At 53.5% G+C, this 20801-nt stretch overlaps 1 protein-coding gene across 4 annotated transcripts in view; it reads left to right on the plus strand.

Annotated features, from left to right (window-relative positions):
- The window catches only part of GTF3C1 (general transcription factor IIIC subunit 1), a 2559884-nt gene that overhangs the window by 788133 nt on the left and 1750950 nt on the right, over positions 1 to 20801 (plus strand). For all 4 annotated transcript variants that reach the window (XM_078662887.1, XM_078662886.1, XM_078662885.1 and 1 more), the window contains exons 11-12: positions 5506 to 5645; positions 10218 to 10371. In XM_078662887.1, coding sequence (XP_078519013.1) covers positions 5506 to 5645; positions 10218 to 10371 — 294 coding nt within the window. The remainder of the gene's footprint in view (positions 1 to 5505; positions 5646 to 10217; positions 10372 to 20801) is intronic.

The raw sequence follows: 20801 nt of genomic DNA on the forward strand, positions 1-20801 counted from the left end.
AATGTCTTTTTTTGTTGTTGCTATGAACATAAATCGGTGACACTTTTTGTAGTTTTTTTGTGCTCTGATCTCTTGGTGCTGTTTGGGTGGGTAAGAGTTCTTGTTGAACAAAGGGTTGTATGACTTTACATCGCATAGTAATACCACGCGTGCCGTTACAATGCGGGTATTAGTATGCGATATCAATGACATCGCATGCCATTACATCGCATACTTTTACAACGAAGTATGCGTTTACCATGCATGCCAATACAACGCAAAGGCATTCATGGTAAAGCAATACTCGTAGTAAAAGTTTGCAAGGTAAGTGACATCCCTACCCTTACACCTACACAACACACTACTCCCACCCCTACACTACCCCTAACCCTAAAGCACTACTACACTACACTACCCACAGTACTCCCACCCCTACACTAACCCAACCCTAAAACACTACTACACTACAACACTACCCACATTACTCCCACCCCTACACTACCCCTAACCCTAAAACACTACACTACCCACACTACTCCCACCCCTACACTACCCCTAACCCTAAAACACTACTACACTAAAACACTACTCCCACCTCTACACTACCCCTAACCCTAAAACACTACTACACTACAACACTACTCCCACCCCTACACTACCCCTAACCGTAAAGCACTACTACACTACCCACACTACTCCCACCCCTACACTACCCTAAAACACTACTACACAACACTACCCACACTACTCCTACCCATACACTACCCAACACCCTAAAACACTACACAAACACTACTATACTACACTAAAACACTACACTATCCTAAACCCTAAAACACTACACAAACACTACTACACTACCCTAAAACACTACTATACTACACTAATTCCTAAAACACTACACTACCCAAACCCTAAAACACTACACTACACAAACACTACAACACTACCCTAAACCACACACTACATAAACACTACTACACTACCCTAAAACCTAAATCACTACACGAACACTACTACACTACGGCCTGGTCGCCCCCCTGCTCCGCGCCTGCCACTGCAGCCCTGCTTACCTGCTGAGAGTTCTTCGCCGACGCCGCCAGCAGCGCCCCAGCCGCCGCTGGGCCGCCCGCTCTGCCGGTCCCGTTCCCGCGCCTCCTGCCTGCGGCCCCGACCCCCGCCACACGATTGGTTAACCCCTTCCCGCCTCCCAGCGGACCCGCCCTCACTGCTCCCCTCTTAAGGGGACCTCGCCTGACTCTAGGGAGCGACCACTGCGCCTCTGGCCTGGTCGCCCCCCTGCTCCGCGCCTGCCACTGCAGCCCTGCTTACCTGCTGAGAGTTCTTCGCCTACGCCACCAGCAGCGCCCCAGCCGCCGCTGGGCCGCCCGCTCTGCCGGTCCCGTTCCCGCGCCTCCTGCCTGCGGCCCCGCCCCCCCGCCACACGATTGGTTAACCCCTTCCCGCCTCCCAGCGGACCCGCCCACACTGCTCCCCTCTTAAGGGGACCTCGCCTGACTCTAGGGAGCGACCACTGCGCCTCTGGCCTTGTCGCCCCCCCTGCTCCGCGCCTGCCACTGCAGCCCTGCTTACCTGCTGAGAGTTCTTCGCCGACGCCGCCAGCAGCGCCCCAGCCGCCGCTGCGCCGCCCGCTCTGCCGGTCCCGTTCCCGCGCCTCCTGCCTGCGGCCCCGCCCCCCCGCCACACGATTGGTTAACCCCTTCCCGCCTCCCAGCGGACCCGCCCTCACTGCTCCCCTCTTTTGACGCCCCCAGAGCGACCGTGCAGCGGACGCGCGCAGCGGGAGCACCGAATGAGCGCCGAAGGTGCGCCAAAGGTAAGCCCGCCTGCGCCCGTCCGCGCCTGGACCGCGCCCAGCGCCAGGACCCCTGGCCCCCGCAGACCCCAGCCCACCCGCCAGACATACGACGCCGCCACCCTCAACGCACTCAACGCCGGCCGAACCCCTGGATGCTACCGAGCCACCCCGAGACGCACCCACGGACCCTTCATCTGCCAGGCCTGCAAGTTCTCCTGCACCCGGACCTGCACTGCACCAGCACCCACCAAGCCGAACTCCAGCAGCAGCCACCTGAAGTGCATCCTGCTCAACACCCGCTCCGTCCACAGACACGCCGTCGAGCTCTGGAACCTGCTCGACACCACAGCCCCAGACGTCGCCTTCCTCACAGAAACCTGGATGAACGCCTCCTCAGCACCCGACATCGCCATCGCCATCCCGGACGGCTACAAGATCATCCGGAGAGACCGCGTCAACCAGACAGGAGGAGGCATCGCCATCATCCACAGGACCACCATCCGCATCACGACCAACACAGACGACACCATCGCACCCGCCGAACACCTGCACTTCCAGGTCCACGTCAACCCCAAGACCACCCTCAGAGGCACCCTCATCTACAGACCCCCGGGACCACGCACACAATTCAGCGAGGACATCGCCGACTTCATCAGCCCGCTCGCCCTCCCCTCAGCCGACTACATCCTCCTCGGGGACCTCAACTTCCACCTGGAGAACAACGACGACCGCAACACCACCACCGTGCTGGAAAACCTCGCAAACCTGGGACTCAAGCAACTGGTGACCACCCCCACCCACCTCGCCGGACACACACTCGACGCCGTCTTCTCATCAAGCAAAGACATCGCCTTCAGCCACGCCACAGGACTCCACTGGACGGACCACAGCTGCGTCCACTTCACCTTCAGAAGAACGACGACCCACCACCACCAGCAACAGGTTGCCCGAAGAAGCTGGAACAAGATCACAGCCGACCAGCTCGCCGCCTCCCTGAGGCAGCACCCTCCCGCCAGCTCAGCGAACCCCAGCCAGGCCGCCGACAACCTCACGAAGTGGATCAGCAACTGCGCGGACGAACTCGCCCCTTTCAGGACCCCGCCCAGCAGACCCGGCAGCAAGAAAGCCCAATGGTTCACCGACGAACTCAAGAGCTCCAAGAAGAACTGCCGAGCCCTCGAGAAAGTCTGGAGAAGGGAACCAACACCGGACAACATGACCACCCTCAAGCTTGCCACCCGGAAGCACCACCAACTGATCCGCGCCACCAAGAAAACTGCATTCAAGGACAGACTGGACAACAACGCACACAACTGCAAGGAACTCTTCAACATCGTGAAAGAGCTCTCCAACCCCAACGCAGGAAACGACATCACCCCATCGCAAGACCTCTGCAACTCCCTCGCCTCCTACTTCCACAACAAGATCGCGGACATACACAACAGCTTCAGCAGTCAACCATCGCACACAACGACCGCAGCAACGCCACCCACCACCACCCTCCGCGCCTGGACTCCGATCAGCACCGATGACACCGTCCGCATGATGAACTCCATCCACTCCGGATCGCCGACCGACCCCTGCCCTCACCACGTCTTCAACAAGGCCGACACTGTCATCGCACCCCACCTGCGGGACATCATCAACACCTCCTTCGACACCGCCACCTTCCCGGAGAGCTGGAAGCACGCCGAACTCAGCGCTCTACTAAAGAAACCAACAGCGGACCCCACCGAACTCAAGAACTACCGCCCCATCTCGCTCCTCCCGTTTCCAGCCAAAGTCATCGAGAAGACCGTCAACAAACATCTGGCCGCCTTCCTCGAGACGAATGGATCCCTCGACCCGTCACAGTCTGGCTTCCGAGCCAACCACAGCACCGAGACCGCCCTCATCGCTGCCACCGATGACATCCGAGCCCTGATGGACAACGGAGAAACAGCGGCCCTCATCCTCCTAGACCTCTCCGCCGCATTCGACACTGTCTGCCACCGCACCCTAGTGCAACGCCTCAGCAACGTCGGAATTCAAGAGAAGGCACTGGAATGGATCGTCTCCTTCCTCGACGGAAGAACACAGAGAGTCCGTCTACCACCGTACAAGTCAGAGGCCACCGAAGTCAACTGCGGCGTCCCTCAAGGATCCTCGCTGAGCCCCACCCTCTTCAACGTCTACATGAGCCCCCTCGCGCCCATCGCACGCCAACACAACCTGAACATCATCTCCTACGCCGATGACACCCAGCTGATCCTCTCACTGACCAACGACCCCCGCCGCTTCCAGAGCCAACCTTCACGAAGGGATGAAAGCCGTAGCCGAATGGATGACGACCAGCCGCTTGAAACTCAACTCAGACAAGACGGAAGTCCTCATCCTGGGCTCCTCGCCCTCCGCCTGGGACGACTCCTGGTGGCCCCCCGCCCTGGGCTCCGCACCCACACCGACAGACCACGCACGCAACCTGGGCTTCATCCTGGACTCCTCCCTCTCCATGACCAGACAAGTCAACGCCGTCTCCTCGTCATGCTTCAACATCCTGCGCATGCTACGAAAGATCTTCCGGTGGATCCCCACCGAGACCAGGAAGACGGTCACCCAGGCCCTCGTCACCAGCCGACTGGACTACGCCAACGCCCTCTACGCCGGAACCACCGCCAAGCTCCAGAAGAGACTCCAGCGGATCCAGAACGCCTCAGCCAGACTCATCCTCGACATCCCCCGACGCAGCCACATCTCCGGACATCTGAGAGACCTGCACTGGCTCCCCGTCAACAAGAGAATCACCTTCCATCTCCTCACCCACGCACACAAAGCCCTACACGACCAAGGCCCGAGCTACCTCAACAACCGCATCAACTTCTACGCTCCCAAGCGCCACCTCCGATCAGCCAGTCACGCCCTCGCCGCCGTCCCCCGCATCCGAAGATCGACAACAGGAGGAAGGTCCTTCTCCCACCTGGCCGCCAAGACCTGGAACTCCCTCCCGACCTACCTGCGCCTGACCCAAGACCACCTTTCCTTCAGGAAGAAGCTCAAGACCTGGCTTTTCGAGCAGTAGCAGCACCCCCCCCCAAGCGCCTTGAGACCCTCCGGGTAAGTAGCGCGCTATATAAATGTCCATGATTGATTGATTGACTACCCTAAAACCTAAATCGCTACAACAGTACCCTCTGCCCAAATACACTACACTAAACAAACACTACAACACTACACTACACAAAAAAAACACTAAAATGTTAAAAAAACACACAAACGTTAAAACACTACTTTTACACTAAAAAGCGCATGCGATGTAATGGTATGCGTGGTTTTTACGACGCGTTGTAACATCGCATGCTTTGTAACGCATGCGATGTAATAGCAATGCTTGGTAAAAAACGCGTTGTGATGGCCGTTTCCCTGAACAAAATGTACACTTTGAGTTTCCCATTAGAAGGGGCATCATAAATGTGAGGCATTGGTGTATGGAGTTTTCCCCTGACAAATGTGAATGTGTAAAGTTTGAGTTTTTCATTTGATTTTTCTCTATGCAACCAAAAATGTCAATTGGAAGGCGCCTGTGGACCAGGAGTACAAGTATTAATGAGGCGCGTGACTTGTACTTAATTTTTATGGATGTATGTACCTTACAATCAATATTCCACTACCAATATACATCTGTAATGTAGAATTTCAGGTTTAACTTTGTCTTTTTATATCTCAACTAGGAAAAGAATTTGGAGCTGAAAAAGAAAAAAGGCAACAAGAACTTAACAGAGAGGCCACATGAAACGTACAGATTGTTAAAACGTAGAAATATAATTGTTGAATCTGTACGCAATTTGAGATTAATAGAAAGTCTATTCACGTAAGAATGTTTACATTATGATTTCCTGAGGGGGGATACTTGTATTCAGCAAAACATAGTTTCTTAAAATTATATCCAACAAATGTACATTAGTTAATTGTTTCCTAAATGCTTGACTTGCCTAATTTGCTTTTTGGGATTTGTGCAGCATGCCACATTTGAGCAGCTTGAAAACTGTGCAGTGAAATATAAGATACGAAATAGGTAACTTAGAGACCGAGGATGTGACCGAGCCCAGCCACACTGCTACGGGGGACTGAATACATTCTTCTCCCTTATACTACTTTCATTGAGGACGACAGAATAAGCAAGTCTTATGAGGATTAGTGGTGGTATCTTGTCATCTTCGTTGATGAACAGAAGTGTCATGTCATTTGTGGGTCTCTAACCAGCATGATGGTGTGTTTGAAGGAATGAAGAGCCAGAGAACTAGGCTTGTACAAGAAAATGCAGCTCTAAATTGGTCGCAGGTGTGAGAAGTTAGCCTGGCATATGTTGTCAACTATTCTAGTGGGCACCTTGCACCAGTCTAAACGACCCTTATGATGGTGGTTGTAAAGTCAACCTTATAGATCAGCTATCCTAGTGGTAGCATGGACCAGCAGTCTTAGGCTAAAACTTCAGAGAGCATGTGAAGCCGGCTGTTTTACCATATATAATCCCTTGAATACCAAATGAAAGGACACCACACAAGGTATATATCAAATATATATGTATTTATTTCTAACACAACTCCTCTGCACTCTTTATGAGGTCAGAGTTCGAGAGACGTTACAAGTTACTTATTTAGCATACTATAAGTTGCACAAATACAATTCTGCCCTAGGCGCCTCACGAACCATATACTAAGGAAGTGGTATAAGGGCCACTTCAGAAATAGTGAATAGGCCTAGGCCTAGGCCTAGGGAATCGCTAGGGCTACACTACAGAACCAAAGGTTAGGAAGTAGGAGACCCACGGGAGACGTGTGCAGTGTGGGAACACAGTCGCGAGTTACCATAGTTATAATGGGAACGTAAAAGTTACAAAGTAGTAGATTAAGGACACTTCCGGATGGACTACGGTAAAACCCTGTTAAACTAGGACACTTCGAGAGTCAACACCCACGGGAGCACTGAAGTACTAGAGTTACCTCACCCAGGGAAGCCGGGTGCATAGGTGTCTTTTCGTGTCTGGTTTTGTCGCTGTTTCCTATGGAGAGCTGCAAAGAAGTGCTGCAGGCGACCAGGAGCAAAGTGTCCGGGTGGATCCGAGGGTGGATCGAAGATGAGAAGAACCTGAAAGCAGAGGGGACAGAGTCTGGGTCACTAGCATGTGACCAGGAAGGAACCAGGCGATGTCGAGATGCAATCAGGTGAAGAGGTGAAGCTTGTCTCTGCAGCCACGAGGACCAGGAGGCGTCGACGACGACCAGGAGCTGGATTCGAGCTGTCCGACGAAGGATCTAGTTGACTGCGGTGTCGGTATCCGGATTGGACCCAACAAGCCTTGGCAAATGCAATCCACACAGGAAGGGAAGATTGGCATCAGGTCAGACCACAAGGTCTGGGGAGATTCTCCTTTGCAGGGAAGCTGGAGCAAGCCCGGAGCAACCAGGCAAGCGGCGTAGTTTCACAAGAAAGTCTTCGGAGGGCTAACTAGCCAACCGGCTATCAACCGGGAAGACGCATCGAGCTGAAATGCAGGAGCAGGCCCCACGCAGCACTCTTGGAGTGTGAAGGGCTGAGCTTCGGTGCAAATGGCGCTCGGGTCTGGGGCTTCTCAAACCCCAAAGCACAACTTCGAGGGTGCCTCGGTCATTGCACTGTTAGCAAAGTGCAGGTAGTCCAGGGTGTCCGTTCCCACGTCTCTCGTGTACGCCACGGGTCTCAGCTTTGCTGTGGATGTGGATCGGAGTCGGAGAAGTCTGGAAGTCCAGTTCCTGAGTCGCTGAGTCTTGGGGTTCCGGCAGGAGCGTCGACAAAGCAAACCGGCAAGTTACTGATGGTGCCTGTTTGCACAGGGTGGTTACTCCTTGACCACAAGGGAGATGTCTTCAGTCTCCTAGTCGATATAGAACATCGAAGGTCCAAGAGTTCAGTTTCAGAGTTTCAGTCCAGGATAATCTAATGTCTCTAGACACAGCTCCTATCTTTATACTAATCTAAGGGGCTGGATTACATGGTAGGTCCCTCCTATGGGTGGACCCTGAGAAGAGCGTGGTTACACCCCTTTCTCTTTGTCCAGTTTCGCGCCAGAGCGGGGCTGGAGTGCCCCAGCAACTGGTTTGAACCGGGTTATGCATGGAGCACCTTGTGTGCCCCAGGCAGTATCTCATTTTGCAGCCCTCCCTGCCCCAATACACTAAAAGCCTGTCTGGGGAGGTGCTAGCACCTCCCAAGGCAGGAAACCTATTGTCCAGGCCTCCCCTGCCGGAGTTTCGTCCAGCAGCAGGAGGTCAGACTCGTGTCTGTGGCAGCAGCATCCATTTGGTGATGCTGAGGCTCTGTTTAACTTTAACCGGGTAAAGCAGTAACTACAGGTCTTGTTCCCTCTAGAAGGGTGGCATGCTACCCCCGCCGCCAGAACTGGTGGGGGTTTGTATTCCAAAGTGTTTGACATCTTACACAACATGTTTTGATAAAGCCAAACCAAAGTTAGCATTAACCGCGAGGATTATAATGCACTTACGAGTATATGGTATGGCTATATCATAGAACAGCTATAAGGACATGGTTCCAAAAGCTGCAGAAGGGCTCAGCTCATGCCAGAGCACCCTCTCACATAAAACCAAGCACTCTGCCTTCAGGATTGTCCAGGCCTGCCATAGGAGTGACTTATAGGTATATATGTGTCTATAAATAAGGGTAGATATAGGTATACTATATCTAAGCAAGGGGCGATTACACCACCTTGCCCAAGCTGAATGATCAGCCTGTGGTGTCAGTTTGGATGGCTAGCCAGGGGTGGCATAATACATGCTGCAGCCCCTGGTAGGCCTTGGATGCACCTATGCCCTGGGTACCTATGATACACTATACAGGGGCTCACAAAGGTGACCCAATACCCAATCCGGTATTAACTAAAGTACATGGTTTCAATTTAGAGAGAGAACAGCTTGGCTGTGGGTCTGATTAGCAGTCCCACAGCCACACTAAAGTAAAAAAAACAGAAAATCACAGCAAAAAGTGGGGGTGACCATAGGAAGCAGACCCTACTCTCCTACAGCAGGTTGTTAGGAACATTTATCTTTACACAGCATCAGAATCTATAGTAGTTTTGTTCTTAGTCTTTGAGGGAGATGGTTCTGAATACTAGATCTCTAAAGCAGAATACAATTAACACAATCTTTCTGCCTGTGCATGTTGACTATATGCAATGAAGCTGATCCCGGGCTTCTGGGAGGCCATCTGGCTGGATTGTTTAGACAGATGCCTGGTGGTCTCCCTTGCAAACCCGTCTTTAGGGCAGGTGTAATATGGATGTGGCAGCTTAGTCCTAATAATTTTTCTAAATAAAACACATTGTTTCAAACCGTTGAGTAATATAGTATAGAACTTTAGTCCGAATACTATCTGGGTGTTACACCAATGGTAATCCATGACAACATGCTTCCCATGGCACCATGGTGGCAATCCCATGCAACATACTGACAGTAATTAATCCCTGGAAACATGCTGGCCTTGGCCTAATGGTGCTAATTCCTGGCAACATGGAGGCCCAAGCACACAAATGGTAATTGGAGGAATGCCTGCAGATAGTCTGAACAGAGGCCCACCTTATGCATATCAGTACTGATCCTGGTCCTCATGGGAAAAATCCATCCCGAACTACCAGGGATGCCCCCACCTCCCCGCCCCCGCAATATAAGCAACCCCTATTCAGTTATTGCCTTGTTAGGCTTGTCATTGAGTTATAGCCTGGATACTGTGGCACAAGCAGCTGAGACTCACTTCTAGGCATACTCTTGGCCACCCGAGTCCTTACACCAGACACATGGGCTGCATTTCCTTTCAACATGATGCCTCTGGCACAGTGGTAGTAATCCATGGTATATTCTGGGAATCTATTATATGATGGTGCCCTGGCACAATTTAAATTATTTTGAATACATTAAAGTTCAAGCAGGCTCAGAGATTGGAAGAACCAGTTCAAGTGAACATTTGCAACAGATATGTTAGTGTAAATGCTTAGCTAACTTCTCAAAAAAACAAGGCAAAGGGATTTTCTATTGCCTGGGCTTTGAGGAGAGGAATGGAAAAGGCAAACCCCCTTGCATTTGTAAGTGCTTTTTTGTTTTTCAAAGAAAGATTTATGTGGCAGATTTCTGCTTTGGAATAAGCCTCATATTGAGACACATTGTAGATAGTTGTTAATGGCTTCTGCTGCAGTAACCTGTTAATTATCATTCTTCATATAGTTTAAAGTGCATATGTATTTCATACCTAAAAAGTACTTTAACCACAGTTAATTTTTCGTATTCCTTTTTAATTCCGCAGGGATGCAGTTCAGTAAACATTGTGAAGTCTGATGAATTACTTTTTTATAATTCTACATGTAACAGAGCTACACCTAGTTATTTTTTCTTTTTAGGCTGCAGAAACTGATCATGGATCAAGAGCGGCAAGATGGTGTGCCTACCAAGTGCTGTAAGAAGTCCATTGTTAGACTGGTTCATAAACTTTCACAGGAAGGACTTCTCCGACTGTACAGAACTACCGTCATTCAAGATGGTATCAGCAAAAAGGTTACTGCCGATTTTGTTAAAGCAACATTCATCAGCAAAATAGTATGGAGGCTAATAATGTAGCTTTGTTACTTTCATGTATGTGTTATTTAACAGGGTTTTGTATAGTGCAACAGTTTCCAGCGGACCCTTGGCACTGTTTGATGTTGGTATCCTGGAGGTAAGCTAGTTCAGGAGGGTGCTGCAATGTATCATTAAGGTTTTGCAGCTATTGTTTCTTTTATTATTATTTCATTTTTCATAATCGGACAAAAAGTAGAAAAAAATATAACTTCAAGGAGCATATGGTTGTGCACACCGGAGGCCAGTTCATATTAGGCATATGGAAATGCTCAATCGCATGGAGGACACAGTAGGCTTCCGTTGCCCCTAGATTTTCTCAACCTTTGGAGGGCATCCTCTAATCTTATTGATGACACTCTCAGGCTCCCTATGAATGTCCTTGCCTGCTCCTCATTTACCCCAGTATTGGAACTTTCATAGATTCACATGCTTGAATCATTCCCCGTCGTCGAGATGGGAGTTCCCGGTATATAAAAATAGCAAAGCAAAGCTATTACAAACCAGAAACCAGGCCTAGGCCCATTCCAGTTTTGTAACACATCCACCTCCTTTTTAGGTCTCAGCCTGCGTAGGCTGCACTTGCGCAGTCTTGCCGGCGAGATCTTATGTTTTTCAGAGTGGGGCTTGAACCCGCCCCTCTTCTCTATTGACTGGCCTCCTAAATGCTGGTCAGCCATTGGAGAAGACGGGCGTCTTTCCATTTAAGCCCCGTCTTTTGGGGATTCGAGGGTGTGTTTTTTTGTTTCTTTCTCTCCTCTTCCCATTGGCTGGAATTTTACATTCCAGCCAATGGGAAGAGGAGAGAAAGAAAAACACGCCCCCCCCCCCCCCCCCCCAATCCAAAAATGACGGTGCGTTTCTCCGAGGCATTTCTGTTTGACCGCGGAGAAACATGGTCGTGTTCATGGCGTGGTCCGCTTTCCAGCCGGAGCTTGCTTTGCTGCCATCTACCGAGGGTAAGTATCTGCCCTCTAGTGACGGCCCTTTTGCCTCCACACGCGCATAGGCGTTACCTCTGGTGGCTGATGTCCAGTGTCTAGTGGAATGTAAGTACGTGTATTATAAAGCTGATTAGTTGGTACTACCCTATATGTTAATAGGAGCAGTCCCCACAGAGGCCTTGTTGTAAAAGAGACCACATAAAATCAACAACCAATCAGATCAGCCTCAGCCCTTGGAACCCTCCTTAGAAAACCTCAGAGCTTCAGATTTTCTACCGCACGTTGTGTAAGGGAGTCTCCACTGAGCTCTGCTCTGTTTTTTATTTTACTACTTTTTTTTCTTATATATTCTTTTTATTGAAATGTTTTGACAGTACATTTAGAGGAATTCGAAGCCACACAACATTTTAGACATGACAAGAGCAAAGCGTAGATAAAAAAGCATTGTACAAACTGAGCACATTATCTGTAAACCACTAAGTGGAGTCAAGATCAAAGTCCCCATTAGTCCTTCTCAGTTCCGCCGTTGGGGAAACGCATAAATCCCCGCTCAATGCATTCCATTTAGCCCATTTCTGATCCCATTTCTTCGGGAAGCCCTTGTGTTTAAATACCTCCTCTTCGGCAACCATTGCAGCATCCATATTATTAGCCCATATCTGGTACGTGGGAAGATCCCCGGTCCCCCATGTTTGAGCAATGCTTCTGTTAGCAAGGGTAAAACCCAGTGAGGCCCATGAACGTTAAGTCTGGGTGAGGTCGGTGGCCTCCCATATATTTAACAGGCAGAGTCATGGGGAGTTGGTTATATTCTTCCCACCCACCTATACAAGTGTGGAGACAATTCTTTCCCAGGATGAGCAGAGAGCTGGGCACTCCCAGATCATGTGGAAAAACGTCCCTTCTGCTGCACACCACCTAAGGCATCCAGTGTCCGGTCTACAACCCATTTTGACCAACATGTTTGCAAAGAGATATGTTCTATGTGGGATTTTTAACTGGATTAACTATAGCCGAATTGGAATGGCCACCTCCTTGGGAGAGGATAGTGCCTCCTGCCAGTCGTCATCTTCCAGGTACTCAATATCCGATTCCCACAACTGCCAGGAACGTATTAACGGGTCCGGATTATTGTTTTTTGATTTATTGAGTGATGTGGTGGTGTTCCTGAGTGATGTGGTGGTGTTCCTGAGTGATGTGGTGGTGTCCCTGAGTGATGTGGCGGTGTCCCTGAGTGATGTGGCAGTGTCCCTGAGTGATGTGGGTGTGTCCCTGAGTGATGTGGGTGTGTCCCTGAGTGATGTGGGTGTGTCCCTGAGTGATGTGGGTGTGTCCCTGAGTGATGTGGCGGTGTCCCTGAGTGATGTGGCGGTGTCCCTGAGTGATGTGGCGGTGTCCCTGAGTGATGTGGCGGTGTCCCTGAGTGATGTGGCGGTGTCCCTGAGTGATGTGACGGTGTCCCTGAGTGATGTGGTGGTGTCCCTGAGTGATGTGGTGGTGTCCCTGAGTGATGTGGTGGTGTCCCGGTGTCCCTGAGTGATGTGGTGGTGTCCCTGAGTGATGTGGTGGTGTCCCTGAGTGATGTGGTGGTGTCCCTGAGTGATGTGGTGGTGTCCCTGAGTGATGTGGTGGTGTCCCTGAGTGATGTGGTGGTGTGTGGCGTGCAGCAGTGTGAGGCGTGCAGCAGTGTGAGGCGTGCAGCAGCTTGAGGCGTGCAGCAGCGTGAGGCGTGCAGCAGCGTGAGGCAGCGTGAGGCGTGCGGCAGCGTGAGGCGTGCGGCAGCGTGAGGGGTGCGGCAGCGTGAGGCGTGCGGCAGCGTGAGGGGTGCGGCAGAGTGAGGCGTGCGGCAGAGTGAGGCGTGCGGCAGTGTGCGGCAGAGTGAGGCGTGCGGCAGAGTGAGGCGTGCGGCAGAGTGAGGCGTGCGGCAGTGTGTGGCGTGCGGCAGTGTGTGGCGTGCGGCAGTGTGTGGCGTGCGGCAGTGTGTGGCGTGCGGCAGTGTGTGGCGTGCGGCAGTGTGTGGCGTGCGGCAGTGTGTGGCGTGCGGCAGTGTGTGGCGTGCGGCAGTGTGTGGCGTGCGGCAGTGTGTGGAGTGCGGCAGTGTGTGGAGTGCGGCAGTGTGTGGAGTGCGGCAGTGTGTGGAGTGCGGCAGTGTGTGGAGTGCGGCAGTGTGTGGAGTGCGGCAGTGTGTGGAGTGCGGCAGTGTGTGGAGTGCGGCAGTGTGTGGAGTGCGGCAGTGTGTGGAGTGCGGCAGTGTGTGGAGTGCGGCAGTGTGTGGAGTGCGGCAGTGTGTGGCGTGCGGCAGTGTGTGGCGTGCGGCAGTGTGTGGCGTGCGGCAGTGTGTGGCGTGCGGCAGTGTGTGGCGTGCGGCAGTGTCGTGCAGCAGTGTGAGGCGTGCATCAGTGTCATGCAGCAGTGTGAGGCGTGCAGCAGTGTCATGCAGCAGTGTGAGTAATGCAGCAGTGTTGGACATGGCCCTTCTGGCAGGTTCACCCCTAAACCTTTTGCTTTGGTATGTGACTTGGTGTTAGTTATTTTTGGCGTCTGCGCACTTTCACTGTGTCCCAGTATAAAGTGCGTGCGCACTCTGAGTGCATGTTGAGATAGGCCTGCCCTCCCATAGGAATGCATGGGGAATGTATGTGTCCATGTTAGTTCCTGATGTGTGGGGAGTGCAGGGTCGAGTTTGGTATGTGCGGACTCGTGTGATTAAATGCTGCGCGATGATGCGTGCGGCGTTAATGTGTCTAGTGTGGAAGTGCCACTTCTAGAAGTTGGCATGTTTGTGTAATAAAGGTGAAATGACTGTCTGGCTTGTGGTTGGCTGGAGCTGGATGGTGTGCCTGGCTCCAGGAGTCAGGATGGTCTGCCCCGGTGGTGAATAGAGAGATTGACAGCCAGAGGGGTGGGAGGAGTGCACTTGGGACCTGAATAGGGCTGGGCTTTCCCTACACAATGCTGGCTCCGCCCCCTGTGGTGCGACTGATGACCCTAGCCTGCCCTCTGAATGGAGAGAGGGGCTGAGCATAACAGAGTGCTCTAAAACCAGTTGCATCTGGTTTTTCCCTAACCCTGTGCTACCAGACAAAGGATTTATGTGTATAAAAAGGGCTGTGACCCCTTGCAAAATGTTCTCTTCCTGATCCTAACCTGAGGGGAGCCTGCTGCTGCTGCTGGGCGCCAGGAGGATCGCCACTGGGCACTGCCTCCCTGACTGGAGGGCCCTGTGAGCTGGACCCTGGGCTCAGCTTTTGCCCCCCCCCCCCTTTGCCTTACTAGGGACTGCTCCAGAACTTTTGCCTGCCAAGCGCCTGGGGAGCGCTTTATTTACACTGTCCACGGAGTGTCTTGGTTTTCCTTTTCTAGGGGCCCTGTGTTTCTGACCCCCCAGAATAAGTGGAGCGTGAGGGAGCTTTTGCAGCGTTGTGCTGCCTTTCCTCGAGAGGTTATCCCGGGCGTAGGGATTCCCCCCTCCTCTCACACCTCGCGGGTGCCCACCCCGCTCATTGCCCTAGTTTGTGTCCCCAGCGGGTGCCCACCCCACCAGGGACCTTGTGCCAGCGTTCTTACCCTAGCGGGTGCCCACCACGTCAGGGACCGTGCTTCAATGGATGCCTACCCCGTGTTTTTGCCCGAGAAGATCCCCGCCTCGGGCCCCGGCCGGCCCACAGGAAGTCAGGCAGGGCAAAGCCTGACGTGGGGCGGAACTTCCGCTTCCCAAGGGAAGCCCCGCGCCCGCGACGTCATCCAGAGAAGAAGCAGGAAGCGTTCTGCTTCCCCAGCGAGGCTCTCCCAAGGGAGAGAGCCCCGCCCGCCGCCGACCGGAGAAGCCCATCCGTCCTGCCAGCTGCAGAGAGGAGACGCCGCCTCCCAAGCAGCTGGTGAGTGCAGACGTCCCCGCGTGTCGCTCCTCGGCTACGTGCAGCGTTTCCTCTGGTTCAGAGCCCAAGAGGGGCTCCTGGGGGCATTGTTGTTGCAAGCCCACATGTCTCCTGGGCACAGTTATATTCAGAGCCCACGAGGCTCCACCACACGCATTGGGGGCCTTTGTTTCCGAATCCCCAGAGGGGGACTCCAACGTCTAGGCACGCAAGCACTTCATAGCCGCGAGGCTCCAACCTATCGGGCATTTGTCATTAAGAGCCCACGAGGCCCCGCGGGGGCATTTGTTTTCGCTCCCACGTTGTCCCGCAGTCATTTTTGTATTTAGAGCCACGAGAGGCTCCTGGGGACATTGTGGTTTCGAGCCTGAAAGGCTCCAACGTGAACGGGGGCATTTTGATTTCTAGAGCCCACGTGGCTCCCACATTGTGTTTGGCCACATTATTGTAGTCCCAGCCCTAAAGAAGAGCCAGGAGGCACGCTGGTGCCAGGACCAGTTCCACAGCTGCCCAGCACTTAGTGGGCAGCTGGTACGTTTAGGTTATGGCGCAGCGGCGCAACCTGGACCCTTGATGTGATTTATGTGCTGCATGTGAATTATGCGCTAATGCTTTGGGTGTTAGGAAATGTACTGTGTGTAGTATGTTTTGCGCACCCTGTATTCTGATACCTCTAGACATATGTTTATGCTTAGGAGGTTGTTTTATCTAGTATAGGTTATACTAGTGAGTTCACGGTTCCCTGCGTGATATATGCCTAAGGTGGTTAGGATTGCGTAGGAGGGACTTACTGTTGGACTTGGGCCGTCTGGCAGGTTCACCCCTAAACTTTTTGCTTTGTGAATGTGAATTGGAGGTAGTGATTTTAGATTTCTGCGCACTTTCACTGTGTGCCAGTGGAAAGTGCGTGCGCACTCTGAGTGCGTGGAGTAAGGTTGGCCTGCCCTCCCATAGGAATGCATGGGGAATATATGTGTCCCTGGTAGTTCCTGATGCGTGGGGTGTACAGGCTCGAGTCCGGTATGTGCGGACTCGTGTGATTGAATGCTTCGCAATGATGTATGTGGCATGATTGTGTCGTGTGCAGAAGTGCCACTTCTAGGAGTTGGCATATTAGTGTAAAATGTGTCTGGCGTGTGATTGGCTGGAGCTGGCTGGGATGCCAGGCTCCATGAGTCATGATGGGTCTACCCAGTGGGGAGTGTGGAGATTAGCATGCTGATGGCTGGGGAGGAGTGCACCTGGTTCCTGCATTGGGCTGGGTTTTCCCCCCACACAATGCTGGATCCGCCCCCTGTGGTGCGTCTAATGACCCTAGCCCTGCCAGTGAATAGAGTGAGGGGCTGAGCCCATCAAGGGTGCTCACCAACCAACTGCGACTGGTTCTTCCCCTCACCCTGTGACAAAGACAAAGGAATGTGGTGTATAAAAATGGGGCTGTGTCCCCAGACAAACTGTTCTCTTCCAGAATCCTGCCAGAGGGGGCTGCTGCTGTTGCTGGGGCCAGGAGGACCGCCACTTGGATTGTCTCCCTGCCTGGAGACCCAGTGAGCTGGCTCTGGGCCCAGCCTTGCCCCCCTGCCTGCCTCCAAACCTTGCTGGAGCTGTTATTTACTTATAGCGCTGAGAGCGCTATTCTCTTGTCCTGCAGCGCTGGGGAGCGCTGTGATTCCTTGCCTAGCGCTTGAGAACACTTTATTTTGCCCATAGCTCTGTGAGCGCTTTATTCTGGCCCCTGGCGCCTGGGAGCGCTTGATTTTGCTTATAGCGCTTGGTAGCGCTTTCATTTTCCTTTTGCGGCTGCCCACGCCGCTTCTTGCCGATTTTGAAGTCCCCTGGCAGGTGCCCACCCTGCCCGGGACTGTGCGCTGGTTTGACTCCCTTCGACTGCCCACCTCGAGTGATTGGTTATTGTAAACGAGCCGGTGCCCACCCGGCATTGCCCCGTGTTCTCACCGCCGCAGCACCGGGCCGCGAGGAAGGAGCCGCCAGCGTCACAGCCAGGCCGCGCTGGGATTGGCCCAGCCGGCCGAGCCTCCCGCCGCGTCATCGGGGGAGGAGGAAGAAGCAGGAAGCCGCCTGCATTGACGGTCCTGAGGCTCCAGAGCGAAGGGAGAGCCCCGGGAAAAGAGGACAGTCCAGCCGCCGCCCCGGAGAGTCCCGAGGAGCGGGAGCTCTCTGCCTACAAGCCGCCGCCCAGGAGAGCCCAGCAGAGAGGAGCTGATGCTGCAAGGAGCCGCCGCCTCCGACAGCCGGTGAGTGCGGGCGGGCTCCGGGTCGCTCCTCTGCTCAGACAGGTTGATGTGCTCAGAGCGGCCCCGGTTGGCAGCGGGCCGCTCCCACAATCTCCAGGGCCTATTCTGTGTAACTGGTCCCGAGGGGCTCCGGGCATTTCTGCTTTCGAGCCCACGAGGCCCCCCCCCGTGCCCGCAATGGTGTTTTGAGCCCTGAGAGGCTCTTGGGCCCCAGTTGTACTTTCGAGCGCCGAGAGGCTCCTGCGTGCCATTCTTCGGTGTTGAGTCCCCCGAGAGGGACTCCAACGTTCTGGGGCCATTTCCTTGCTTTGCAAGTCCAGAGAGGCTCGAGTGCTGGCCCCATTGTTCACGAGGCTCCCAGCCCATCATTGTTTAGAGCGCAGAAGCTCTTAAGGGCCAGCCCATTGTGTGTCGAGCCCCGAGAGACTTGCCACTGATTACTCTCGAGCCCTGAGAGGCTCCAACGTCGTGCAGGGGCATTCTTTCCTAGAGCCTGAGAAAAGGCTCCCAGAGGCCAATCATTTGTTTAGAGCCCCGCGAGGCTCCCACATTGGCCCCATTGTTGTTCTTGAGCCCTGGAAGGCTCCAACGTTGTCCCCACCAGTGTTACTTCAACTGCCCAGCACTTCGTGGGCAGTTGCTACGCTGCCTGCGCAGCCTGCCTGACATTGGGACTAAGGGCATTTCAGCCCTTGCAGGCCAGTTGGCCTAGGGACAGTCACAGGTTGTGGCTAATGTGATTTTGGCGCAATTGTGTTCTTTGATACACCTCTGAATGTTTTTAGGCATCATGTGTTCTCCTGTGCTGCACCTCTGAATGTTTTTATGCATCATGTGTTCTCCTGTGCTGCACCTCTGAATGTGTTTTTATGCATCATGTGCCTTGTTCTTACACCTCTGAACGTGTTATGCATCATGTGTTTTCCTCCCTTACACCTCTGAATGTTTTTAGGCATCATGTGTTTTCCTTCCCTGCACCTCTGAATGTGTTGTTAATGCGTCATGTGCCTTGTTTCTTACACCTCTGAGTGTATGTTAGGCATCATGTGTTAGGTGCTTATACCCCTACAGGTATTGTGATACTTAGGTGGTTTTTCTCCTAGTGCAGGTGGTGCTAGTGAGGTCCTGGTTACCAGTAGTTACTGGTTGTGTGCTCTATTTTTATATTTTGTGCTAAAGTGAGTTATATTCTATGTTCTAAGTGCTATTTCTAAAAGTGCTACTTCTAAAAGTGCGGATTCCTGACAGTGGTCCAGGTGGCCCTGTCTTGTACATATCCCCTGCCCGTGCCTCTTGGCACATTGTAAAGTGTGTGTTTTTATCTAATGTGTTTTGGTGTATACAAAGGCTATTTTTATATAACCTTGTGTGGAGTTTCCTTTGTGGTGGGCCTTGGGTGTGTTGCTGTGGTGCATGCGCAAATACTTAACTCACATCGCCTCCAAGTTTAGCCTTGCTGCTCGCGCCACGTTACCTAGAGGGTGAGCAGGGGTTATCTTGGCGTGTAACTCCCTTACCCTGACTTAGGAGTGGTGGTCTCTGACTGACTTTGGCGCAAACCCTGGCCAGCCAGGGATCCCATTTCTAACACTTACCTTTTACCAATGGTTACTGGTTGTGTGCTACATTTGCTATTTGGTGCTACAATTGTTCTATGTTCTAAATGCTAGTTCTACCAAGTGCTTATTCCTGACAGTGGTCCATGTGGCCCTGTCTTAAGTACATAATCCCCTGTAAATTCCGCCCGTGCCAGTGTCACATTTTAAATTGTGTGTTTATTATCTAATGTGTTTGGTATAATACAAAGGCTATTTTTATATATAACCTTGTGTGGAGTTTCCTTTGTGGTGGGCCTTGGGTGTTGTTGCTGGGTCCGCGTGCAAACGCTTTACACCTTACCTCCGAGATAGGCCTGACTGTTCGTGCCAAGCTACCAAGGGGGTGAGCAGGCGTTATTTTTGGCGGGTGACTTCCTTTCCCTGACTAGAGTGGTGGCTTCTGCCTGGCTTTGGCGCAAGCCTTAGCCAACCAGAAATCCCCATTTCTAACAAGCAGTGTGAGTAATGCAGCAGTGTGAGTAATTCAGCAGTGTGCTGCATGCAGCAGTGAGTAATGTAGCAGCATGCAGCAGTGTGAGGCGGGCAGCAGTGTGAGGCGGGCAGCAGTGTGAGGCGGGCAGCAGTGTGAGATGGGCAGCAGTGTGAGGCGGGCAGCAGTGTGAGGCGGGCAGCAGTGTGAGGCGGGCAGCAGTGTGAGGCGGGCAGCAGTGTGAGGCGGGCAGCAGTGTGAGGCGGGCAGCAGTGTGAGGCGGGCAGCAGTGTGAGGCGGGCAGCAGTGTGAAGGTGAGGGGGTGTGAGGGTGGGTGAGGGTGAAAGGGTGTGTGAGGGTGAAAGGGTGTGTGAGAGGGTGAGAAGGTGTGAGAGGGTGAGAAGGTGTGAGAGGGTGTGTGGGGGTGTGAGGAAGGGTGGGGGGTGTGAGGGAGGGTGTGTGAGGGAGGGTGTGTGGGGGGTGAGGGTGTGAGGGGGTGAGTGGGTGTGTGAGGGTGGGTGAAATGGTGTGTGAGGGTGAGTGGGGGTGTGAGGGTGGGTGAAATGGTGTGTGAGGGTGAGAGGGTGTGTGAGGGTGAGAGGGTGTGTGTGGGTGAGAGGGTGTGTGAGGGTGTGAGGAAGAGTGTGGGGGTGTGAGGAAGAGTGGGGGTGTGAGGGAGGGTGTGGGGGGTGTGAGGGAGGGAGGGTGTGGGGGGTGTGAGGGAGGGAGGGAAGGTGTGGGGGGTGAGGGAGGGTGCGGGGGGGTGTGAGGGAGGGAGGGTGTGGGGGGTGTGAGGGAGGGAGGGTGTGTGGGGGGTGTGAGGGAGGGAGGGTGTGTGGGGGTGTGAGGGAGGGAGGGTGTGTGGGGGTGTGAGGGAGGGAGGGTGTGTGGGGGTGTGAGGGTGGGTGAGAGGGTGGGTGAGGGTGGGTGAGAGAGGGTGGGTGAGGGGGTGTGTGAGGGTGAGGGTGGGTGAGGGTGTGTGTGAGAGGGTGTGTGAGGGGGTGTGTGAGGGTGAGGGGGTGAGTGAGGGGGTGAGGGTGGGTGAGAGGATGAGGGTAAGTGGGTGAGTGAGGGTGAGGGTGTGAGTGAGTGTGAGGGGGTGGGTGAGGGGTGGGTGAGGGGTGTGTGAGGGTGAGGGGGTGGGAGGGAGGGTATGTGGGGGTGTGAGGGAGGGAGGGTGTGTGGGGGTGTGAGGGAGGGAGGGTGTGTGGGGGTGGGAGGGAGGGTGTGTGTGGGTGGGAGGGAGGGAGGGGGGGTGAGGGTTG

The sequence above is a fragment of the Lissotriton helveticus genome, chromosome 10, assembly GCF_964261635.1.
Source record: "Lissotriton helveticus chromosome 10, aLisHel1.1, whole genome shotgun sequence".
Lineage (NCBI taxonomy): Eukaryota > Metazoa > Chordata > Amphibia > Caudata > Salamandridae > Lissotriton > Lissotriton helveticus.